Source organism: Chelonia mydas, chromosome 22, assembly GCF_015237465.2.
Source record: "Chelonia mydas isolate rCheMyd1 chromosome 22, rCheMyd1.pri.v2, whole genome shotgun sequence".
NCBI lineage: Eukaryota > Metazoa > Chordata > Testudines > Cheloniidae > Chelonia > Chelonia mydas.
In genome coordinates this window covers 807,666-834,122 of record NC_051262.2, presented here as the reverse complement: position 1 = coordinate 834,122, position 26,457 = coordinate 807,666, and the positions used below count along the sequence as shown (strand labels likewise).

At 44.2% G+C, this 26,457-nt stretch overlaps 1 protein-coding gene across 7 annotated transcripts in view; it reads right to left on the bottom strand.

Moving 5' to 3' along the window:
• Positions 1-26,457, bottom strand: part of FEZ1 (fasciculation and elongation protein zeta 1) — a 209,382-nt gene that overhangs the window by 45,912 nt on the left and 137,013 nt on the right. For all 7 annotated transcript variants that reach the window (XM_043534126.1, XM_037882494.2, XM_037882495.2 and 4 more), the window contains 2 exons: positions 17,168-17,439; positions 8,715-8,795 (listed from right to left, as the gene is read on the bottom strand). In XM_043534126.1, the coding sequence (XP_043390061.1) occupies positions 8,715-8,795; positions 17,168-17,439 (353 nt within the window). The remainder of the gene's footprint in view (positions 1-8,714; positions 8,796-17,167; positions 17,440-26,457) is intronic.

Below are 26,457 nucleotides of genomic sequence, written 5' to 3'. Positions count from 1 at the left end.
CATGTTAGGACCTGTTGTGATAATTTGGCCTATAAATTTACTCTGATTGTGAGCTCAACTATAAAAAGGATGTGAAAGTTCATAATATATCACAATAGTCTGTAATAAACATTGAGCTTGTTTGAAATAAGCATGCAAAGCAAACTGTTAATGTTTCTGCTTTAAAATAAAAGAGGGTTAAAAGTATTTTAAAGCTATTAACTTTAAAAAATATTTTAACAAATGCTTTGTTTCATATTTTTTCTTCTATTTTGAGGGTTTCAGTTACTGTAATTGGTAATAATCTTGAAGATTTAATGAAAAAAGTATTTTTAAGAAAAAGCAAAAGTGGTAAAAATGAATTATTTTAAATTGTTGTAGGTTAAGTTGTTAACAGAGACTTTTACTGAAATAACGCCTTGGGTAACCCTCTGGTTAACAAAATGCCATCTTAATTCAGGGCTGCTACTGCACTGACTGTGAATTGAATCTCAAATCACCAGAACCAAGAGCTCTTGAAATACCAAATTTTAGGCAATTTTTCTAATTGTTTTGGTTTTGCAATGTTTTTTTCCCTTGTGGTTTAGATTTTGCAATTTTTTTCCTTGCTGTTTTTGCCACCTTTGGTGTTGCAAATGGGTCACAAATACAAAAGTGGTTCCAAAAGAACATTGTTTTGTTGCTTCTTTTTAAAGGAGGGAATATACTTAGGTACAAATGCCACCAGGGCTGTTTTTCTCCAAGTGAACAAGCTTAACCATTAATGCATAAAATGTTCATGGTTTGTGTAAATGTACAGCTTTATCTGTGTAAGTGACAAAAGAGGGGGGAAGTTTTTGCCATCTTTACCCATTCTGGGCATACAGCCAAAGAAGTGATAAGAGCTGGTTTGTTTTTAAACAGAAGCAGTTTTAACTTTTGTTTTAGCTACAAATGAAGTGAGTTGTAAGTTCTTAGCTTTGTTAACATCTGGAAAGTTTAACTTTAATTTTTGTAACAGCTAATTAAGTAAATTTATAAATTCCAATTTTGAGATAAGGAATTTGCACACCTTAAAATATAACCAAGAACCTTTTTCTTTTTCCTTAAGCATAAACTAAAACAATTTTTCTTTGTAATTATGATTCTATGAACAAATGTTCGATCCTAGGCATAATTGGTTCATAAAAGAGGGATTATGTTGTGATAAATGGGCCTACGAATGTACTCTAATTGTGAGCTCAACTGTACAAAGTATGTGAAAGATCATAACATGTCCAAATAACCTATAATAAAAAATGTTGATAGGAAAAAGTACAAAAAGGAGAAAGAAAAATTGAATTTGTCGAAACAAAAGGGCCTATTGATATGGACTATGTAAAATCATGTGTGGTAAAAACAGAAAATGTGGAACTAGAAATTGATGAACCAAAATTAATGTGTCAGATATTAGCCCTCATGGGTGGACGAAATAACGAGGGGATGAGCTATTCCAACTATCGCTTCCCTTTTTTTTTTTTTTGATCCTTAAAGAAAGAGACTTTGAGGGGGGACAATAAAGAAAAGAGGGAGGCTACTGGAGCAGGCTTCACTATCATGGCTTCCACCCCACACTGTCTCCTGAGGTCTCAGACTTTCTTGGTTCTGATCCTGAGATGTTGTGATCAGGTGTCCACCCCACACAGGCCTGGTAGGGGCTAAGGTGGCCAGGTAGGCCTATTAAGTCCACAGGCTGCACCTGGAGGAAAAGCAAGGGAATAGGGATTGATTGCAGGCAGGCTCAGCTGGGCAGGAAGAGGCCCCACTGGAACACCCTGTCCAACACACACTAGGAGACAACAGCAATACTTTCTCTCATACATGCTAGGACCCCACCGATATGTCCTTTCTCAAACATGCTAGGGGTCCCACTCAACCACCATGTCTCATAGACGCTGGGACCTCACTGGAACATTCAGTCCAATATATGCCAGGACTGCACAGAAATGCTCTGCTCCACACATTCTAGTGTCCCACTGGAACGCGTTGTCCCACAAATGCTAGAGGTCTCACTGGAACACAGTGTCCCAAACATGTTAGGACCCCTCTGGAACACCTTGTCCCATATATGCTAGGAGTCACTAGGACCCCACTGGAATTTCCTGTCCTGCCCATGCTAAGCTCCCACTTAAACACTCTCTCTCACACATACTAGGGTCCCACTGAAACTCCCTTTCCCACAGTCACTAGGGTCCCACCAGAAAGCCCTGTCCCTAACATACCAGCACCTCACTAGAACCCTCTCTCCCACACACACTAGCACTCTAGTGGAACACTTGGTCCCGCATACTCTAGGGCCCCAATGTAATGCCCTGTCCCACACATGTTAGGGATGCCATTGGAACCATCCTGTTCCACAGATCCTTTCCCCAAAGCACCTCCAGCTGCTAGGAGTCTCTGTGGCTGTGCATATACTATCAGCAGGCCAGGAAGGTGATGGAGAGAAGCTCCAACCCTCTTCACCTTAGAAGGTATGCAAGAGAGGAACTCTCCTGCTGCAGACCTCCTAATGTCTGCAGCAAATTAATGGCTTTCCTGAGGACCTTACAGGGCACCTTACAAGTATACAGCAGCTAAGACAATCATTCCATGAGTTCATGTAGTGTACAGTGACTAAGGCAAGGTCTTCTGTCCTTACCGCAGTCTATGATTCAGTGAAAGTCACTTATGCACTCAGCGTGGCCTGGGGATAATCTACGGCACAGATACTTGATTTTCATAATTGAAAAGCAATTTCCACCAAAGCAGCCAAAGGCAATGGAGTCTGTGTCCCTTTTCAACTCTTTTGGCTGTATGGCTGATAAAACAAAGACATTGCAAACACTTCTTTTGTAATAGGGCAAGTATTTTATGTTTGGTTGTCTCTTACTCACCTTACCCTCAAAAATAATTGAAAACTTTTGTTCAGATTTTCCATATAAAATAATCACCTGATTATTTTATAGACTGAGCAAAGACTGAGCCTGGAACATTTTGGCCCCAAATCTGAACATTTTGGAAAGTTCTTATGGCAGTGATACTCAGCCAAATTAATGATCAACATTACCCAAAAGAGCCACAGTAGTGTGAATTCATTGTTTCATTTACTATCGTACCATTCATATGTGAATAGTATGACAGAGGAAACAGTTTTTATATTATATATTATTCTCACGGCAAATATGTTAATAACTTAGTGCCAGTTAATAACTTAATTGGTTAATAACATCGTAAAAGCACTGTGACTGGTTAATGATTAAATCATACAGTGTTTTAATATCACATGCTACGAAGAGCCACAGGAGAGACATTAAAAAGCCACTTGCAGCTCGCAAGCTGCAGTCTGAGTATTACTGTCTTAGGGTGATACTCAGCCCTATTCATGGGCCAGCACTAGGTGTAGGCCCCACTACCCTGCCAGTAAAACCTTATTTTGAGGGCTTCAGTGGGACTTAAGTGGTGCCATGCTGGCCCCTGTACAGGTATGAGATGTCAGGTGGGGCCTAGGTCTTTGGCTGTCCCCAGGCAAAGGGGTGTGGATTTAGACCGAGGCCTTATGCCAGTTCCTGCAGAGGAGTATGGGGTTGTGGAGCCTGGGCCTCATGCTGGGCCCTGTACAGGGGTTAGGAGTCTGGGCCTTATGCCAGGTCCTGCACAGTTCGGTGGAACCTAAGCTTCTTGCTTGGCCCTGCACAGAGGTGAGGGTTCAGGTAATGCCTCTGCCTCAGGCTGGTCCCCTGCACAGGGCTGAATTTCACCATATGTGACTGAAGAGCAAGGATGAGAATGGAAATTGTTATGTTGTCATTTATTATAAGATAATTTGTTACTGATTTACTGATTTTTCAGGTTTCCTAGTGCCCTGGGGCTCAGACTCCCATCTTCCATCTCCCCTTCAGCCTGACCACTTTTAGCTGAGGCTTCTGGCCCAGTAGCACTTTTAGCTCCCATTTTTTTATGACCAAATCTAACACTGGGGATCAAGTGTCCCCATAATAATTGTTATGAATTGGTACTGTACCAAAAGGGTAGCTGGTCTCATGAGATGGGCTGGGGAGGAACCTGCTTCTCTCCAGCTTACCCTTCATTTCTCTCCTCTTCCATCAAGCTTCCCCCTAGCTCCCCACCTAAACCTGGTTACTTAAATCATTAAATTAAACTAGGAATTGTAACAAAGCTTCTTTTATGCTTATCCAGGGCTGCTCAGCACTGTGTGGTGATGCTTCCCCTGAGAAACCCTAGTTTTGGCACCCCTACTGCAGAAAGACTTCCTGGGGAAACCACAGTTTCAATCAGCAGTATTAGGAAAGTGGCTTGTTATTTGGAATAGTGTTTCATGTAGGCGCTGAAGTCCGAGTTGCATCAAGACTTACAAGTTTAGAGTAAGATTGTGGCTTTACCTACATCACGCTTTACAGAGCTTGTGGGACAGCAGCCTCCATGGGGATTCTACTGCCCTTCCCAGGCAGGAATGGGCAAGTGGCAGAGGAGTGGGTGGACAGCTGAGCTGATGTGATGGCTGACACACTGGGGACCTCCTCAGCTAAATGCATGAGCTGCTACAGTGCTTGAACCAAGACTCTGTCAGTAGGGGCTGTAACAACTCACATCCTCTATGACTCAGATCACAGGAGCATGTGTAACACATCAACCACAGGGTTACACTGGCATGGAGGGGCAAGTAATTTGTACCAAGTAAAAGGCTGGCACAAATTACTTCTACCCTGGAGCAAGCGGGAACCAGGCACTGAATCATGACTCTGACTTACAGATAGGGGTCTGGTCTGTTCCTAAGGCAGTGACCTTTAAATGTACAAAAATAAAGGCAAAGCTAAACTGTTTACGTCTAAATTAAATGGACTCTGTTTTACCCAACAATACTTAAATTTTTAACTAACATATCATAGAATCATAGAATATCAGGGTTGGAAGAGACCTCAAGAGGTTATCTAGTCCAGCCCCCTGCTCAGAGCAGGACCAACCCCAACTAAATCATCCCAGCCAGGGCTTTGTCACACTGGGCCTGAAAAACCTCTAAGGATGGAGATTCCACCAGCTCCCTAGGTAACCCATTCCAGTGTTTCTCCACTCTCCTAGCGAAATAGTTTCTCCTAATATCCCCCACTGCAACTTGAAACCATTGCTCCTTGTTCTGTCATCTGCCACCACTGAGAACAGCTGAGCTCCATCCTCTTTGGAACCAGATCATTAATGAATATGTTGAACATAAGAACTTAAGAATGGCCATACTGGGTCAGACCAAAGGCCCATCCAGCCCAGTATCCTGTCTGCCGACAGTGGCCAATGCCAGGTGCCCCAGCGGGAGTGAACCTAACAGGTAATGATCAAGTGATCTCTCTCCTGCCATCCATCTCCAACCCCTGACAGACAGAGGCTAGGGACACCATTCCTTACCCATCCTGGCTAATAGCCGTTAACGGTCTTAACCTTCATGAATTTATCTAGTTCTCTTTTAAACCCTGTTACAGTCCTAGCCTTCACAACTGCCCAAGGCAAGGAGTTCCACAGGTTGACTGTGAGCTGTGTTACGAAGAACTTCCTTTTATTTGTTTTAAACCTGCTGCCCATTAATTTCATTTGGTGGCCCCTAGTTCTTATACTATGGGAACAAGTAAATAACTTTTCCTTATTCACTTTCTCCACACTACTCATGATTTTATAGACCTCTATCATATCCCCCTTAGTGTCCTCTTTTCCAAGCTGAAAGTCCTAGCCTCTTTAATCTCTCCTCATATGGGACCCGTTCCAAACCCCTAATCATTTTAGTTGCTCTTCTCTGAACCTTTTCTAATGCCAGTATATCTTTTTGAGATGAGGAGACCACATCTGTACACAGTATTCAAGATGTGGGCGTACCATGGATTTATATAAGGGCAATAAGATACTCTCCATCTTATTCTCTATCCCTTTTTTAATGTATCCTAATATCCCGTTTGCTTTTCTGACTGCCGCTGCACACTGCGTGGACTCTTCAGAGAACTATCCACGATGACGCTAAGATCTCTTTCCCGATTAGTTGTAGCTAAATTAGCCCCCATCATATTGTATGTATAGTTGGGGTTATTTTTTCCAATGTGCATTACTTTACATTTATCCACATTAAATTTCATTTGCCATTTTGTTGCCCAATCACTTAGTTTTGTGAGATCTTTTTGAAGTTCTTCATAGTCTGCTTTGGTCTTAACTATCTTGAGCAGTTCAGTATCATCTGCAAACTTTGCCACTTCACTGTTTACCCCGTTCTCCAGATCATTTATGAGTAAGTTGAATAGGATTGATCCTAGGACTGACCCTTGGGGAACACCCCTAGTTACCCCTCTCCATTCTGAAAATTTACCATTTATTCCTACACTTTGTTCCCTGTCTTTTAACCAGTCCTCAATCCATGAAAGGATTTTCCCTCTTATCCCATGACAACTTAATTTACTTAAGAGCCTTTGGTGAGGGACCTTGTCAAAGGCTTTCTGGAAATCTAAGTACACTATGTCCACTGGATCCCCCTTGTCCACATGTTTGTTGATCCCCTCAAAGAACTCTAATAGATTAGTAAGACATGATCTCCCTTTACAGAAACCATGTTGACTTTTGCCCAACAATTTATGTTCTTCTATGTGTCTTACAATTTTATTCTTTGCTATTGTTTCAACTAATTTGCTCAGTTCTGATATTAGACTTACCGGTCTGTAATTGCTGGGATCACCTCTAGAGCCCTTTTTAAATATTGGTGTTACATTAGCTATCTTCCAGTCATTGGGTGCAGAAGCTGATTTAAAGGACAGGTTACAAACCATAGTTAATAGTTCCGCAATTTCACAGAACAAAACATTTTGGGTTGTAGAACGGTATTGCATCAAACTTCAGCACAAGGACTGTAAAGTAGCTCACCAACCATAACTACAGCAAGCCAGGCTAATCAACAACTATGGTAAATCCACAATCTAACTCTTAATTTGTCGATTTACACCAAGATGGGATGGTCCAGCCACTCAGAGTTTACACTGTCCGAGTTAATTTTATCCTACATAGCAGGTTCCTTTTGTTTAACAAATAGTTAAAACAAAAAGTTAGTTCTACATTATGTAATTTATTTTTAAGCAATTTTTTTTAACCATCTGGGGAATTAATTGGGAAAAACAATGGTAAAAACCCAGTCATTGTTACTGAGTGAAGTACTCACAAGTTAGGAAAGGCCATAATCTTAACCCTTCCCCCTAGTGTGCATGCATCTTTATGATGCAGTCATTAAGCATATGATCAAGCACTATTGTTTCTGCCTCACTCCTGCCTCTCTCTATATGCAGGGTGAATGGTGCACAGTAAAGGAGCAGGACTCATGTGGAATCACACCTCATTTTGGGTCAAACTCTGAGAAAATTCGTCTCCTCCAACATGAAAAGTGGCAGGAGGGAATGTTTTATGAAGAAACCTCCACAAGGATTCTTTTTCAGAAAGTATCCTATAGAATGCCATTGGAGGGAATGGGATCTGGCACTCCAGGGTAGATGCCAATAAGCACATCCTGAAATGTGGTGGATACATTGGGTACCATATGGACCACCAGATTGTCCAGGGCCATCTTCATGGAAGTCTTGTGTCCTTTCACGGGATCTAACCCTTGTGAAACCCTCCCCAGGCAGCACAGATCCATTCAACATATGCTACCAGAGACCTTCAACCCCTAACACCAGCCTGGAGACTCCTGGGGCCCAACAAGAGAGCCACAGAAGACTTAAACCAGCCTAAAGGTGTACTGATTTTCTGGATAACTTCTCTGGAGGCTGGAAGGAGACATATTGTAATACCAAAGCACAAGGAGCTCTTGAAGAGATCACAGAGGATTTATGAAAGAAGAACCACTATAGTTTTTCATGTTTTAGATTATTTCAGAACTTAAATGTCCTCATAATGGAGGACATAGTCTGAGCCAGTTCACTAAGCACTGGAGAGAGACAGGAAAGCAATGCAAATCTTCTAATGTTGAAATGCAGGGCTAAGCCAAGGAGCATAGCAAACAGGAGTGAGACCTGAGATGAGCAGTGTGTGGTTTCTTTATTCCAAATGTCTTTTCCTCAAACTCTTATTTCTTTCAGAATTCCAGCCAGAGCAGTTTGAATTACCCCGTACAGATAACATTGGTCATAATTTAGTTCCATTTTTGGTTACTGAATCCTTCTTTAAAAAGGTCATTACTCATAAGTATTCACCAAATACTCTGGATGAATTATTTTCAGACTATTGACTAATCACAAACTGTTCATTTCAACTATTTGTCCTTTGTTTTATGTGGTTGGTCATCTAAATCACACAGTATTGTTTCTGTTCCTGTTTGGATGAGTGAAACTTTTTAAAAAGAAGAATGAGTAGCGCTTAGTGAATAATGAATCACAAACTTTCTGACATGACTTTTCAGATGAGCAGTCCTTCATACTAAATTGTGTGAAAATTTTAGGATTTGCACACAATTTCTAAAACACCCAGCAGTGCCTGAATACTAATGAAAAATGGAAACCATGAGCCCAAAAGTCATCACAAACCAAACTCAGCACTTTTAGTTGCAAAAATATTTGTAAATCAATTGGTTTAATATCAGTCAACTCTGTTCAAAACCCTGCTTTCCTCTTCAAATGAAATAATAGAAATGTTTTTGTTTATTCAGAAGAAATGACATGTATCCACTCCTGTGAGTACCTGATCTATGCAGAGGACTTTACACACACCTGTTTATCAGTTGCTGAATTCCCAAATGTCTGCCGAATACCAGTCTGCAAGATATTAGAGATTCCTTCCATACTGAATCGCTGCATAGAAGAGAAAAGCATCTGATTTACACAGTGCTAGAGGGGATACAATAAAGCTTTACAAATTTATGAATGGTCCAAGGAAGGCAGATTGGGCACTTCTATTTCCCATGATGCAAGAACAATGGGACACAAGAATGAAACTTAAAGGTGACAGATTTAAAACCTGTAAAAGGAAACACAATCCAATGGTTGGAAGCTGAAACTAGACAAATTCAAACTGGAAATAACATGTACATTTTTAACAGTGAGGATAATTAACCACTGGAACAGTTTACTAATGGGCATACTAGATTCTCCACTACTAACAACTTTTAAATCATATTTAGATGTTTTTCTAAAAGCTGCTCTAGGAACTATTTTGGGGAAGTTCTATGGCCTGTGTTATACTAGATAATAACTAGTACGTGTTAGATTAGATAATCACAATGGTCCCTTCTGGCTTTGGAATCTATGAAATATGTTTTTACACAATGCGCAATTAACCTGTGGAATTATCGCCACAAGATATAACTGACATCAAAAGACTAGCAGAGTTCAAAAAAGGACTGCGTATTCCAGAGTTGCAATAGATAAGGTTAAAATTAGAATGTTTATAAATCCTCATATTTCAGGGTATAAGTTGACATCTAACTGAGTGGTCAGGAATGAACTTACCCCTTTGTGTAGGTTATTCCATAAGTACCTATTTTGGGGTGTATTGCACCTCTTTTGGAAGAAGCTGGTACTAGCTACTGTTAGAGGGAGGATATAGAACGACTTTCACTCTTGGTCTGATTCAGTCTGGCAATACCTTTTTTTCTGTATTCTGCAGTCTAAGGCCATGTCTACACAACAAAGTTTGGTTGATACAAGTTATGTCAGCATACAGCTGCCACAGTTAGCATATTGCTTGTGCTTGTACGTACTTGGCTGCCTGCACTGGCACTTTGCATGCTCTCTAGGAGTATTTATATCCATGCAAAGGGCAGTGCACCATGAGTAGATATCCCAGTATGCCAGTGTGACCCTAACAGCATCCCAGTGCAAGAGGGCCAGGGGTCACTGGTATCTGTTAGTGAGTTTCAGATCATCTGATCTGTTCAGTGTACCCCAATTCACTAATGCCATAAATCTGTCAAAAGGTAGCATGTAAAATATCAATATAAAGCAATAACACACTGATTATTAATATTCTTGCATGGTGTAGGTATGGTAAATGCCCAAATGGACCATACCAATATGAAGGAAATGTGGAACTGAACTGTGTTTACCAGACAAATCTGGGGAATTGGATAAACAAGTTTCTCTCAGAAAAAGGACAGACCAACGTCTCCAGCCAAGTGTCACAGAATCAACTGACAATCACATGTCAAGTGGACATTCATTTCACTTTAGCAAACACTGGTGGGGGAAAAAGCCAGCATGGAATCTCCTTCCTCAGCAGACTCCATGCCACCTTCCTCACAGCTTGAATGAACTTTACTTTGGGGGTAACCTTCAAAAGAATCCATTTCAAAGGTTCACTGGACTATAAAAGACAGGTACAAAGAACCCCAAGTTAACATTCACCCTAAGAAGACAAAGGAACAGAGAACTTTGGACTTTGTAGAAAATCCTGACAAAGGGGGAGGAATATCCTTCCACCTTGCTGGGAAGTGGTTTGGGAAGAATCTTACCTCAAACCAGGAGTGTAGCATTGTTAAATCTTAATATCTAGAAAGCATTTTTCACTTTGATTTGCTTATACCATTTATAAGTCTATTTATACTTGATCTCACCTGAAATCCTATTTCCTTTTGTTAATACACTTGTTTTACTTTTAATCTAAACCAATCCAGTGCCGTTTGAACTGAAGTGATTATTAACTCCAGTTAAAGTGGTAAGCTATGCAGTTTGTCTCTTTAGAGGAGCAAACGAACCATAGTATCCCTCTGAATGGTCCAGCAAAGGGCTGGACGTTGCAGATCACATGGTTTGGGGAAAAATCCAGAGTGAGTGATGTTGGGGTCTTCTTGCCAGGTGAAACCAAGGCTGGTGGAGGCCAGAGTGTTGCTGTGGTTCGGGAAGCAGGCTGCTGGAGTCAGAGTTGTTGGTCCAGAGAGGCTTATCACACACAGACAGTGCATGTTTGTATGCTGGCTGGAAGCTACAGCAGCAGAGCATTTTACAAGGCACTGAGGATTATAAAGCAGGTGATGACAACCCCTCACTGGTCTGGATTGCACCCCACAATGTTACAGCCACATGCCGCCATCCAGCACAGTGCCTTCTGGGAAGTTTTTGCACTGTGTTGTGGGGTAAAATGAGTTACACAGGTAACTCTGGGAAATTGGGGTCAAGCTCCCATCATGCAACTTTTTCCATTCCATAATGCCATCCCTTTCCCATGATTTTCACACTTTTGTTAAGATCCCACAAGGCTGCATAGCACTATTCAGTGTCCACCATCTTTGACAGAAGCATGGACCCGACACAGTTCTGAAATATTCTCACGAGTGTTGCAAATACAGGACACAAGATTCTCCAAAATTATCAGGAAACACTACAGCAGTGGAGGGCACGATGATTTCTTCAAGGACAGACTGCGAAAGGACACAACAAAAAACAATTCAAAGTTCTTAGCGGCATTCATAGAGCAGCTTCACACAGTAGAGCAATACTTCTGGGCCTGAGAAACAAGCACTAATTGGTGGTATCACCTCATAATGCAGGTTTGGGATGATGAGCAGTCAGAACTTTCAGATGCAAAAGGCCACATTCCAGGATCTGTGCCTGAGCTCACCCCAGCCCTACAGCACATAGACACCAGAATGAGAATTGCGTTGACAGTTGAGACGCAAGTGGTGATCATAGTCTAGAAGCTTGCAATGCCGGATTGCTACTTCTCAGAGGGAAGTCATTCTGGAGTTGGAAAATCCACAGTGCAGGGCATTGTCATGCAGTTGTGTAGGGCCATTAATCATGTCCTGCTATGCAGGACTGCAACTCTCAGGCTATGTCTACACTGGCAATTGAACGACAAAACTTTTGTCTTTTAGAGGTGTTAAACCCCCTGCCCTGAAAGACAAAAGTTTTGCTGCGGCAAGTCCCCAGAAAAATCATGGAGCATGTCCTCAAGGAATCAATTCTGAAGCACTTAGAGGAGAGGAAAGTGATCAGGAACAGTCAGCATGGATTCACCAAGGGAAAGTCATGCCTGACTAATCTAATCACCTTCTGTGATGAGATAACTCATTCTGTGGATGAAGGGAAAGCAGTGGACGTGTTATTCCTTGACTTTAGCAAAGCTTTTGACACGGTCTCCCACAGTATTCTTGTCAGCAAGTTAAAGAAGTATGGGCTGGATGGATGCACTACAAGGTGTGTAGAAAGTTGGCTAGATTGTCGGGCTCAACGGGTAGTGATCAATGGCTCCATGTCTAGTTGGCAGCCGGTATGTAGCGGAGTGCCCCAAGGGTCGGTCCTGGGGCTGGTTTTGTTCAATATCTTCATTAATGATCTGGAGGATGGTGTGGATTGCACCCTCAGCAAGTTTGCGGATGACACTAAACTGGGAGGAGTGGTAGATACGGTGGAGGGTAGGGATAGGATACAGAGGGACCTAGACAAATTGGAGGACTGGGCCAAAAGAAATCTGATGAGGTTCAACAAGGAGAAGTGCAGAGTCCTGCACTTAGGACGGAAGAATCCCATGCACCGCTACAGACTAGGGACCGAATGGCTAGGCAGCAGTTCTGCGGAAAAGGACCTAGGGGTGACAGTGGACGAGAAGCTGGATATGAGTCAACAGTGTGCCCTTGTTGCCAAGAAGGCCAATGGCATTTTGGGGTGTATAAGTAGGGGCATTGCCAGCAGATCGAGGGACGTGATCATTCCCCTCTATTCAACATTGGTGAGGCCTCATCTGGAGTACTGTGTCCAGTTTTGGGCCCCACACTACAAGAACGATGTGGAGAAATTGGAGAGAGACCAGCGAAGGGCAACAAAAATGATTAGGGGACTGGAACACATGACTTATGAGGAGAGGCTGAGGGAACTGGGATTGCTTAGTCTGCAGAAGAGAAGAATGAGGGGGGATTTGATAGCTGCTTTTAACTACCTGAAAGGTGGATCCAAAGAGGATGGATCTAGACTATTCTCAGTGATAGCAGATGACAGGAAAAGGAGTAATGGTCTCAAGTTGCAGTGGGAGAGGTTTAGGTTGGATATTAGGAAAAACTTTTTCACTAGGAGGGTGGTGAAACACTGGAATGCGTTACTTAGGGAGGTGGTGGAATCTTCTTCCTTAGAAGTTTTTAAGGTCAGGCTTGACAAAGCCCTGGCTGGGATGATTTAGTTGGGGATTGGTCCTGCTCTGGGCAGGGGGTTGGACTAGATGACCTCCAGAGGTCCCTTCCAACTCTGATATTCTATGATTCTATGAGTCTAAGTGCCAGTGTGAACAGCGTGTTGTCAGCAGGAGCGCTCTCCTGCCGACAATGTGAATGCCACTCACTGGGGGTAGAAGTTTTTTGTCGGCAGGAGAGCCGACAAACAGCAGCTATACTGCACGACTTTTAGCAGCACAGCTTTGGTGACACAGCCATGTCGCTAAAAGCTCTGTCGTATAAATGTCGCCTCAGCAATATGCAGAACATAGTTGACTGATTTGCAACAGTGCGGTTCCTGAACTGTGGTGGAGCAATGGACAGCACACATATATATCCCTCTTTTGGCAACAGACCACCTTCCTATAGCATACCTCAACAGAAAGGGCTACTTCTCTATGGTTATGCAAGACTTGGTGGATCTCCAGGGATGCTTCACCAATATTAGAGTGAGCTGGTCAGGGAAGGTGCATGAGGCTGTCATCTTTAAGAACACACGTTAGTTCAGAAAGCTGCAAAAAGGGACATACTTTCCCAACCAGCAGATTACCATTGGTGATGCTGAAATCCCAGTAGTGATCCTGGGGGACCAAGCCTACACCTTGCTCCCCAGCTCATGAAGGCCACCTTGAGAGCAACAAAAGATTCAACTACCAGCTCATCAGGTGCAGGATAAAATTTGAATGTGCTTTTGGTAGATTGAAGGGATGTTGGCATTGTTTACTCACAAGACTGGATCTCAATGAGAAAAATATCCCAATGGTTATAGCAGCCTGTTGTCTCCTGCATAATATCTATAAGGCAAAGGAAGAAAAGTTGCCACTAGGGTGGAGCACAGAGGTGGAATACCCAGACACAAGGGCCATTACAAGAGCCCAGCATGGAGCTATGCAGTTGTAGGGGGCTTTGAAAGAGCACTTTAAAGGTGTCGTCACACTAGTGTGCTGTGCTGGACTTTTCTCTGGCCCCAAAGGTTTGTGGGCTGTTAGGAATTGTGCAGCATGTGTTGTACATTTATGTGTATAACACTGTCTTATAATAACCCTATGAATTCTTGTGTTTTGCTGTACATTTATAACATTACACTCTTTCACTGGAACGATGAATTAAGGAGTGCTTTCTGTACATTTACACACAGTACTCGGCATTTTCTTGAACCTATGAGTTGTCTGGTGCCATACACTTACAAGTACTGGGCGCTTTGAGTACTTCTACCCGTTCTGCAATATGCGTGATGCACTAGTAAAGATGAATTTGTCTTCAAAACCAGAATTTTATTGACTGGTGAAAGCAGTGTAAAAATGTGCAGCTAAGAATGGGCAACATAATACGAACTTCAAACATAAATTAACCGAAGAGAACTTTACATTTAAAAAGGCAGCAAAGATTTAGAAAGGCAGCTGCTCGGTGTCATTTCAGTGCACAAATGCAGTCCATTTTAGCTACACATACAGCAGCCGTGCCTCTCGTAGGTCAATGCTGTATGTGAAGTTGCAGTTGTCCTTACTGTCTGCTAGCGTGGCGTGGTGGGGTATGTATGTGATCCATGGTGCCAAGTGGATTGTTGCAGGGTGTAGGAAGATGCCACTATGGAGGTCTCCAGGGACTGCAAAGGGTGGCAAATCCATGATTGTTGGACCTTTAGGTCAACTAGAGTTTGCAGCATATGTGTTTGCTACCTGAGAAGCTCCATTATGTTGAGGTGCATCTCCCTCTCCTTTTCCTGATGAGATTCTTGGGTCTTTCTCCATTTTCCCCTGTTTTTTCTATCCCTCTCCATGCCTTCTGCCATTGGCCAGCCGGGACCTTTGTCTGCGTTCCAATTCAGCACTGGCTTGTAGGATCTTCTCTTCTTTCTCCTTCACATCAGAGTCAGGTGTTCCATGGGGATGAAGAGGGTACCCCTCAAGACCTTAGCAGCAGCTATAGATAAAACACACACTTACCATTATATTTACAGTCACAACAACAAGCAAAATATAAGGTTCCAAATTGCCTTCCCTCATTCCCATAATAAAATGTTAATAAGACAGGCTTCTTGACACTTCAGCTGTGGAGCGCTTCTGCATAGCACAGCTCTCCATCCCAGCCATAGTGAGTATGATCTATAAGTGGTCACATTGGGGGGTGAGGGGGAGAAGGAGGGCATTAACATTTTCAGTTGCTGAAACAATTTGGTCCCTATTTTTATGGGTATAAGTATAGGGCATTGGCACTGAAACTTAGTACTGTTTTCCACAGGCTGGGGTGATTTTTGCTGAAATCACACTCCTGAGGGTAACAAAGGCACAGAGAACACAGCTACTGGCGTCCTGAAGCCACCTGAGCCCGCATGCCACTAGTTTACTGCAATGGTGTCAGCTGAACTTATTGCAGAGTAGTGTGGGAAAATGTCCTACCATGGAGGAAGAAAGAAGGCAGCCCTTCCTAGAAACCTGTGGGAGAGGTCTGCAGAGCACGTCCATGAAAGTGTCAGTGAAATCTCTCAGGAGGACAGAAGCGACATTCCTATGTGCAGCAACAAATTGCTTTGCACACCCCGCACTGGGAATGAGCAGATATCAACTCTACCTGTACTCCTACTTCTTCTCATCTGTGTAAGACAATGAAAAGTTGATACATATGTCTTTGGTAACTTAGTATGGCCCAGGCCCATCTTTACATTTAAACAGTGTAAGCATGCACACACTTACCCGAGATTCCTTCTTCTGGATCAGGCTCATCCGTGCTTGGCTGGTGAGACCACCTAGACTGCGGTGGAGTCTTAAACAGGTCCTGGATTGCAGCATAGCTGGACCCTCCCACCATGTGTCCTTTCTCCTCCTCGTTGCTGTTCACAGCAGGGTTCTGTGTGTTGGGCTCCACCGAGATATCTGCAGTGGGCTGCTGGGTGCTGGTGGGGTCTCTGGCAAGTATGGCATGCAGCTTGCCATAAACATCGCAGGTCTGTGGCTCAACACCAAATTGAGTGTTGTGGTATGCCCCCCTCAATTTCTTAATTTCCACATGGCACGGCTGCTGATCTCTGTTACACCCCTTTTGCCCACATCCCCTGAGCAAACTGTTCATAGATATCCATGTTGCTACGACTATTCCTTAGCTGTGCCTCTTCTCCCCACAGGCTCACTTGATCCAATACCTCCTGTATGCTGCAGGCAGGAGTACGTCTGGAGTGTGTAGCCAGCATGGTTGGTTGGGCAACTGCACACAACAAGGAAGAGCTGCTAGGTGTGCTTGCCAAGCTGGCAATCAGTCTTTCATAAACACACGGAGTGTTTTTAAGGGCAGGAGGGGGCTTTCAGTCTCTGTGAGCCCCGGGCTGTGGAGTTTACAATTGTGACCAGAGCTGTACAGCTGCTGGAGGTCTGTTACAGCTGACATAGGTCACACAGTGTCTACACTCACACTGCATTGATCACAGACTGTCAACAATGACTCATCTGTGTTTGGGGAGGTGGTTTTGCTGGGTGCTTATGTTAGCAGGACACAAATTTGAGTGTAGACACATGCACAAACAAATCAACGAAAGGTGACTTATGTCAACCTAACTTTGTAGTGTAGACCAGGCCTGAGAAGCAGCGGTATTAATGCAAGTTTTTAGACATTTGGAGAACACTGGGTGTGAATTCTCATGATTTCTTTGAGATGAGAATATTTTTTAGCTGCAGTTATTCTGATTAAGTAGCTTTGACTACCTGTAAATATAAACCAATAGAGTTTCTGTGAAAGTGTGAAAAGTTCTCATGCATGGAAACAAGCAGTGTGGAAATGATTTTAATAGGGAGTATTAAGGCGGAGTTGCTTGCTGTTCCAGCTTCCATTCTTCTGGGGGAAGGCTGCTTTTATTTTAAATCCATACATTTATCTAAATTAAATAATCTGAAGATTACTTCCAATTATTATAAGTGCCCATTTCATGCCTATCTCTTTAAAGAGATAGCTTCCCCTACTCTCCAGAATGGGTATGATCACCCCTATCCACTCTTTGCAATGTCTCACTGCATGTGGGGATTTCTCACATACCTTGAGAGGCATTTGGGTGCCCCTTTCTATTCGGCTGCTCTGCAGACTCAGTCCTTTCTCTTTCCTCCTCCTTTTCATCAGCTCTCTGTGCTCTTTTTGCTTGTTCTGGACCTCGATCAGCACTGTGATGAAGGAGTTCTTCACCTCTTTCTCGAACTCCAGCTCATCTCGACGAGCCAGCTGCTGCACCAGCTCTTCTGAGTAGTCACGGATGGCACCCTCCACATGGTCCAGCAGCTCGGCCAACTCAGACACTGACATCTGTTCCAAACCTTCACAATCAGAAGAGGTACGCATTCATTTAAAAATACTGGATGCAATTGGGTAATATCGGGCAGAGACTTTGTGTCTTGTGAGTGAAATGTCAAAAAAGCTCAGCCAGTGCCACAGAGATGTGTGGCACTTTTAAGCCTGGCTGCTTAAATGATGATTCATGTTCATTGGTACAAAACTGCTAAATTAAGTACATCACTTTCTACGACTATAAAACCTGCCAGTTTCTGGAAGAATGACTTCAGCCAAATTTCACTCAGCTGCCTCCTAACTCTTCAGGCACCTAAAATCCGTAGGTCCATAAAACCCTACCAGGAAGAATGCACAGTCTAGGCACCTTCATACTTACCTCGTGCCTAAGCCCCAGTGGAATCCTCGTCCAGGTGTTCCCGCACCTCTCTTTCCTGAGGGGCCCAATTTAGTCGGAGTTCTCAGAGCCCATTTAATCACATAAAATGGCCATCCGGGGAGGAGGTGGCACCACCCTTATGACCTTTAGATCAGTGACTAGTGCATTCACCCAGGATGTGGGAGACTCCTATTCATTTCCCCCTCTCTGCCACGTAGGGGGAAGGTATTTGCACTGGGGAAAGTGCCCTAACTACTACATGGAATTCTACAGGGGGTGCTCTCAGTCTCTCCTGAGGAAGCTGTTCCACTGGGTAGAAATAATTATGCACTGGACAAGATCAACAGAGGGAGAATGTCTCTACTGCCAGTGATTAGGGAAATCATCTGGGAGATTCACGATACAGTTGCCCTGCCTGAATGCCTATGTAATTGTTTATATACAGGGTAAGAGCTCCAACAGAATACCCCACACCCGGTGGTTAAGGCATTCTTCCAGAGGGGTAAAACCTACATTCATGTCCTTGTTCCACATCAGGCAGAAGAACTAGGCAATAATGGCATTATTTTTTGTAAATAAGTGTGGTATTACCTCATCTGGATGCACAGGTAGCTCAGAAGGAGGGCTGTTAAAGAGCCCAGGAAAGGTAAATCAACAACAGAGCTTAGAGAATACTGTGGCCATTACTGAGAGATGATACTTCCAGGTTCCAGAAAAGTTACTGGGTTTTGGTTTGTCCAGGCTGAGACCCTAAAAGATCAAAAGCCCCATATGGGTTTAGAAGGTGTCCCTGGCAGACAGGGAGGGGGCAAGTGGTCAGTTCAGCTCTGCTGGAGTTTGATAGAGAGACAGCAAGTCAGCCTGCTGGAGGCTGACAGAGACTGACCGTGAGTCAGGGTCTGCAGCAAGCAAGCAAGCTGTAACTTGGTGCCCAGTAAGAATAGGGGACACCAAGGCAAAGTTATATCTATGTAGGGACGTGAGGGTCATGACAATATGTGTATAGGTCTCTTTGTTATTTTTAAATCAACATCTCGAAGCTCCATGTACCATTTGGGCAAAATAAAGCATCCTTTGTTCTGGAGAAGCTGCTTCTGTGTCACTGAGCACAGACCCCCAAAGGAGAAGTCTGGCAGGGTCCATGCCCAGTCGGACCTGCTAGATAACACAATTGGTGCCCTGGGAGGTGTAATCCAGAGACCCAGTCAGAGAGTGACTGGATTGCAGGATCCCACTCCAGAGAAAAACAGAGGCCAGAGCCTGCCGCTTGAAAGCGGTGTCCTTGGGGAAGTGGAAGAGGGTCTCAGAAAGGGCAGCCTATTCTTGGGTCTCCCACATCTGTCCCCAGTGCTCTGTCACTGGGCTAAAAGTTATAAGAGGGGCACCACTTCCTCTTCCTTGTGAGAAAGAGGTTAGATATGTAACTCCAGGAGAGGGTTCACAGCTGTGAATCCTGAACGGAGAGAGTGCCTCCCTCTAACCTGGATTTAGATGCCTAACTCCTTTGGGGTGGTAGGGCTTAGGCCCCACCCTTCTCCTCAGCATTTCTGAATCAAAAGAGCAGTGGGTAAACTTTTCAAAAGCACTTAGGGGGCTAGATCTAGAGAAGGAGTTATGTGTTACAAACACCTAACTCCTACACAGGCCCCCCATATAATGCCTGGGAAGAGTTTGGCACCTAAGAATGAGATCCTCAGCCACCAGTTAGCTGAGCATACAGCCAGCAAAGGGGTGGAGTTTAGAGCCCAGATTCACAGAGGTATTTAGGCACCTCTCTCTGTTGAGGAGTCTCAGCTATAAACACTCTTCTAGAGTTAGGCACCTATGCCAAGGCAGCACTATGTCATTAGAAAGCACAGATACCCAGCAGTCAGAACACTCTCCTGGTGTTTGGGCCACCCCAGTTCAAACACCTACTTTGGAGCAGGGACTTGAGGCTACACTTCTACCACCCAGCTGAGGGCCCTCACCACAGTGCCATTGTGAAAGGGAGCTGTTGGCCCCTTACTGAAACTTAGCGGGGATGTTGTTTGACCCTCTCTCAGTTCCTAAAAAAAAAAGGGAAGGACCAATCAGAAATGAGACTGACAGTCCCCAGGGCCAATAGGGAGAGGCCAGTGTTCCAGGTCAGCCCAATTGACAGGGGAGGCCGGCCAATGAAGGAGTCAGCAGCCTGGGGGGCCTGTCCTCCATGTGAGCAGCAGTTGCCTAAGCCAGAGTAGGGCAGAGCTAAGGGGAGAGCAGCAGCAGCATGGAGACAGAGGATGTATAGCTGAGCTGGAGCCAAGGGGGCCAGAGCGAGGCTGGAAGCAGAGCAGCAGCCCTGAGCCAGAGGACGGGGAGGGGGAGCAGGAGCAGGAGCTGGAGCAACGCAGACCAGCCACTTCAACGGTAAGCCAGGGCTGAGTTGCAGGATCAGAGCCTGGATAGTGACGCTGGCCACGCCTGAAGTAACACTACAGCAGAATGTGGTGAGCAGTTAGGGAGAGCAAGGAGGGACCGTGGGCAGAGGGCCCAGTGCAGGGAGACGTCGCCAGACAAGAGGGCCTTGAAAGTCTGACTCAGAGGAGGGACATGACCCAGACAGGGGGGCTGATACTCGGGAGAAGGGTCCTGTCCAGACTCTAGGCTTAGGGCATGTGGACATTACTAGGGCAGGTGTCCTACCCCTGGTATCACCACAGCACAGCCAAGGCGTGTGAGGGAAATCTGGGATGTGTGAGGAGCAGCCTGAATTTTTCTTACATCCCAGAGACAGCTGTTTGTGGTGTCCCCAGGCCCACACAGCAGGGTTACTTGTTTCCTTTAACCATTCCCATTTTTTCCTTCTTTTTTACAACTGTTATTTAATAAATTGTATTTGGTCTGTATTTGGTCTATATTATAATGATCAGTGGGTCAGGGAAGCATCTGGTGCAGAGAGAGTACACGGAGTAGGGACACCCTAGCCCCTGTCCTAAGTAGCCATGACAAGACTGAGGGTTAAGACCCCCCAGGAATCCTGGGCCCAGCCTTGTTGGGATTACGAGGACTCTGCCACACAGGAGAGTGGAAGGGGAGTCCTTGAGGTCAGGCAGGCCTCTAGGGAAAGGGAGTTGGAGCGAGGACTCAGATCCTTTCGCTAGCTGATTCCACCAGGGTAGTGCATTAGCCAGGAAAGTTCCCCACAATAGCAGGACCAACCCCCGCTTATAATTGTATATGCTGGGCTGAGTTTCTCTCAGTCTCTCCTGTTGAAGCAATAATTACATATTCATTGGGAGAGAGAAAGAAAGTGAGAGATTAACTCGATATTCTGGTGGTTAGGGCACTCATGGGAGATGTGGAAGAATCAGGTTCATTTCCCTGGTCTATTAAATGTTCAATTACTTACACAAAGTGAAACAGCTCCAGCAGGAAAGATTGGCTAATGTAGTGCCCATCTTTAAAAAAGGGAAGAAGGAGGATCCTGGGAACTACAGGCCAGTCAGCCTCACCTCAGTCCCTGGAAAAATCATGGAGCAGGTCCTCAAGGAATCAATTCTGAAGCACTTAGAGGAGAGGAAAGTGATCAGGAACAGTCAGCATGGATTCACCAAAGGCAAGTCATGCCTGACTAATCTAATTACCTTCTATGACGAGATAACTGGCTCTGTGGATGAGGGGAAAGCAGTGGACATGTTGTTCCTTGACTTTAGCAAAGCTTTTGACACGGTCTCCCACAGTATTCTTGCCAGCAAGTTAAAGAAGTATGGGCTGGATGAATGGATTATAAGGTGGATAGAAAGCTGGCTAGATTGTCAGGCTCCACAGGTAGTGATCTATGGCTCCATGTCTAGTTGGCAGCCGGTATCAAGTGGAATGCCCCAAGGGTCGGTCCTCGGGCCGGTTTTGTTCAATATCTTCATTAATGATCTGGAGGATGGTGTGGATTGCACCCTCAGCAAGTTTGCAGATGACACTAAACTGGGAGGAGAGGTAGATACGCTGGAGGGTAGGGATAGGATACACAGGGCCCTAGACAAATTAGAGGATTGGGCCAAAAGAAATCGGATGAGGTTCAACAAGGACAAGTGCAGAGTCTTGCACTTAGGACGGAAGAATCACATGCACCACTACAGACTAGGGACCGAATGGCTTGGCAGCAGTTCTGCAGAAAAGGACCTAAGGGTTACAGTGGACAAGAAGCTGGATATGAGTCAACAGTGTGCCCTTGTTGCCAAGAAGGCCAATGGCATTTTGGGATGTATATGTAGGGGCACTGCCAGCAGATCGAGGGACGTGATCGTTCCCCTCTATTCAACATTGGTGAGGCCTCCTCTGGAGTACTGTGTCCAGTTTTGGGCCCCACACTACAAGAAAGATGTGGAAAAATTGGAAAGAGTCCAGTGGAGGGTAACAAAAATGATTAGGGGTCTGGAACACATGACTTATGAGGAGAGGCTGAGGGAACTGGGATTGTTTAGTCTGCGGAAGAGAAGAATGAGGGGGATCTGATAGCTGCTTTCAACTACCTGAAAGGGGGTTCCAAAGAGGATGGATCTAGACTGTTCTCAGTGGTAGCTGATGACAGAACAAGGAGTAATGGTCTCAAGTTACAGTGTGGGAGGTTTAGGTTGGATATTAAGAAAAACCTTTTCACTAGGAGGGTGGTGAAACACTGGAATGCGTTACCTAGGGAGGTGGTGGAATCTCCTTCCTTAGATATTTTTAAGGTCAGGCTTGACAAAGCCCTGGCTGGGATGATTTAGTTGGGGATTGGTCCTGCTTTGAGCAGGGGGTTGGACTAGATGACCTCCTGAGGTCCCTTCCAACCCTGATATTCTATGATTCTATGAATCTATGATTCTATGATTGAGGCACTATACCTATAGAATATGTGGTTAGGGTCCTAGTGGTTAGGGTCCTTTACTAGTGAAAGGGAGATCTAGGTTCAGTTTCTTGCTTTAGAACAAGGGGTTTGAATCTGACTCCTGCATAAGTACCCTACTTGTTGGTTTCAGAGTAGCAGCCGTGTTAGTCTGTATTCGCAAAAAGAAAAGAAGGACTTGTGGCACCTTAGAGACTAACCAATTTATTTGAGCATAAGCTTTCGTGAGCTACAGCTCACTTCATCGGATGCATTCAGTGGAAAATACAGTATTTTCCTCTGAATGCATCGATGAAGTGAGCTGTAGCTCACGAAAGCTTATGCTGAAGTTTCCACTGAATGCATCCGATGAAGTGAGCTGTAGCTCATGAAAGCTTATGCTCAAATAAATTTGTTAGTCTCTAAGGTGCCACAAGTACTCCTTTTCTATTTGTGTCTATGTATCTCAGGAGAGCTCCTTCCTGCTTAGATAGAAAAGCTTCCTTTGCTTTCTTTCTTTTTCTGAATGCTGCCCCAGAGTGGCGTTTTCTTCTTTCACTCATGACTGCTGTTCTGTGCCAGCTAGAGTGGCTCTCAACACTCAATTGAAGGGGTCAAATAAGCAGGCTGGTAACAGGGCCTGAATGAGGGAAGGTATCAGCGTTTTAAGGGCCTAACTGGCTCCTACTACTTCAGTTGACTGCCTGTTCTCCTCAAGTGGGTTCAGGGAAGCAACAGGACACAGGAAGCTCCCTGAGAAGCTGGGGTTAATCAGTCCAGGCCCTGGGGGAACTAGAGAGGTACATAAGAGGCTCCTCCCCCTCTCTCCCCCTGCAGCTCCTGCTGCTTTCTGTGATTCCTGCTCCCCTGTTCTCCTGCCTGCCTGTTCTGTCTCTTGTGCCCTCCTCCCTCCAGCCCAGCACTCCCCCATCTCTGTGCATCCAGAGCAGGGAGAATCCAGATGCACCAGCAGCAGACACCATTTTCTACACACTGGGTCCTAGTGGCGCCCCCCCCACAGTCTGGCACCTGAGGCAGCCACCTCAGTTCACCTCATGGTAAGGCCAGTCCTGCCTTGGTAGGACATATCTCAGATAGTACCTACTTCTTTGTGGTAAAGCTCAGAGTATGATGACATGTTTACATGAGAAAGCATCTCTACTTGGAGGGGATTTTCTCGATTTTGGTGATTTTTGATGGAGAAATGTAAAAGCAGATTTTTTTCTGGTAAAATAGCAGAAGTATTTTGTTATGATGATGTAAAGACAACTGTATTGTGCTTTTAATGCGACAGTATTGCATAATCTGTCAATTAACGAGAATGAGGTGGTTTAGTTAGTATGGCTGGTTAAACATTTTCCACTGAAACTCTGTTCAGTGGAAAATTAGGTTTCTGATAAGATGAAATTTTTTTGCGAAAAGTGTTTCCTTTCCTAAAACTTTTGTGATTTTTCTTGAGAGAGCTGAAAACCCCCAAACTACAAATATTTGGCCAAAAACCAAATATTTTTCAGTCTTTGGCAGTTTTGGGCCAAAATTTTTTGGTCTTCAGCCAAACGTTTTCAGGTTTGCAGTGAAAAGTTGAAATTTTACAGAGATGAAAAAACCCAGTTTCTGACCAGTTTTACTGGTTAGCTAATTTCTCAGTTTTTGGAGTCAATAACGCAATAAAGATGCATGTTGTCAGTTGACAGACCAGTCTGCTAGTTTTTGGTTGTCCTATGACAGGACTGGTTGTACAGGTGGATGTGCAGGGGGTGGCCTGAGTGTCTTTTTCCATGCAGTGCCACTCAGCTGTTTTTTCTTCCTGCACTCTGATTGGCCAGCTGTTTTTACTTTGCTAGTTGGCTAGCCACCTTCTCTTTCTTCTTTTTTTTTTTTTTGTTAAACTCCACTGATTGGCTGGCTGTAGAGTTTTGTTGTTGTTGTTTTTGCTCAGCCACTCGGGGCCGTAGGGGGCACTAAACCCATTTTCCGCCCTGGCCAGCAAAATGGCTCTGGCTGCTCCTGTCCTATGAACGATGCTTTATTGTCTAATTTTTTAATAAAAATAAAACCCTGACTCTGACTTCCAGGCTTTCTAACATTTGTGTGGATTTTATAATTTGTTATCATTTCAAAATGAAATTATATCAAATACTGAGACAAAATATGACATCAGCCATAAAGAAATTCATCATACTATATCAATGTCTTTTCAGGGGAAAAGTTTTATAAAACATCTTGAAGGAGCTTCACTTTCCAACAAACTCTGTCTCTCTCTCTCTGTTGATACAGCTATCAATAAAAACGTGTTACCACCTCCTTACACTCAACATTGGCCCTCTTAACCCACCTTTCCACTGGAAGTTCATGTTAGCTTATTACTCAGCAATATTCAGTAGAGTCCTTCTAAGATTCATGGGTTTCCAGGATATAGTTCACATCCTGTAAGTTTGACTTAGATTCTTTATTCCGAGATGTATGGCATTGCATTTTGTGATATTGAATGAGGAATCATGGCTTTAATATGTGTTTTCAATTGTCACCATTTGGAATGTTAATTAGTTGCTGAGTGACTGTACATCCCTAATAACACTGGTGTTTCACCTCTGGAACATTTTACCTAATATTTAGACAACATAGGCAGTTTTTCTAGATTACCTACTATATTGAGCATTCATTTTGTTAGTTTATTTGGTTATTTTTTGTATTTCAGGACCTCAAAGTGTCTTACAGTCATCAATGAAGTCTTACAGATCCCCCAAGAGTCGGTTCTTATCTCTTCTTAGAGACGAGTAAAATGAGGCCCCAAAAAGCAACTTCTTTTTTTTCTTTTTTTATGAGAGTTCAGAGAGGACTTTTGTTGATGCTCTTTTATTTCCTTTTTACTATAGTGATCTATCACCTTTTGAAGAATCATAGAATATCAGGGTTGGAAGGGACCTCAGGAGGTCATCTAGTCCAACCCCCTGCTCAAAGCAGGACCAATCCCCAACTAAATCGTCCCAGCCAGGCCTTTGTCAAGCCGGGCCTTAAAACTATCTAAGGAAGGAGATTCCACCACCTCCCTAGGTAACCCATTCCAGTGCTTCACCACCCTCCTAGCGAAAAAGTTTTTCCTAATATCCAACCTAAACCTCCCCCACTGCAACTTGAGACCATTACTCCTCGTTCTGTCATCTGCCACCACTGAGACCAGTCTAGACCCAGCCTCTTTGGAACCCTGCTTCAGGTAGTTGAAGGTTGCTATCAAATCCCCCCTCATTCTTCTCTTCTGCAGACTAAACAATCCCAGTTCCCTCAGCCTCTCCTCATAAGTCATGTGCTCCAGACCCCTAATCATTTTTGTTGCCCTCCGCTGGACTCTTTCCAATTTTTCCACATCCTTCTTGTAGTGTGGGGCCCAAAACTGGACACAATACTCCAGATGAGGCCTCACCAATGCCGAATAGAGGGGAATGATCACGTCCCTCCATCTGCTGCTAATGCTCCTACTTATACAGCCCAAAATGCCGTTATCCTTCTTGGCAACAAGGGCACACTGTTGACTCATATCCAGCTTCTCGTCCACTGTAATCCCCAGGTCCTTTCCTGCAGAACTGCTGCCTAGCCACTCGGTCCCTAGTCTGTAGCAGTGCATGGGATTCTTCCGGCCTAAGGACTCTACACTTGTCCTTGTTGAACCTCTTCACATTTTGTCAAGGTTCCTTCTCCACTCTGAACTCTAGGGTACAGATGTGGGGACCTACATGAAAACCTCCTAAGCTTACTTTCACCAGCTTAGGTTAAAACTTCCCCAAGGTACAAATTATTTTACCCTTTGCCTTTGGATTTCCACTGCCATCACCAAACTTTATC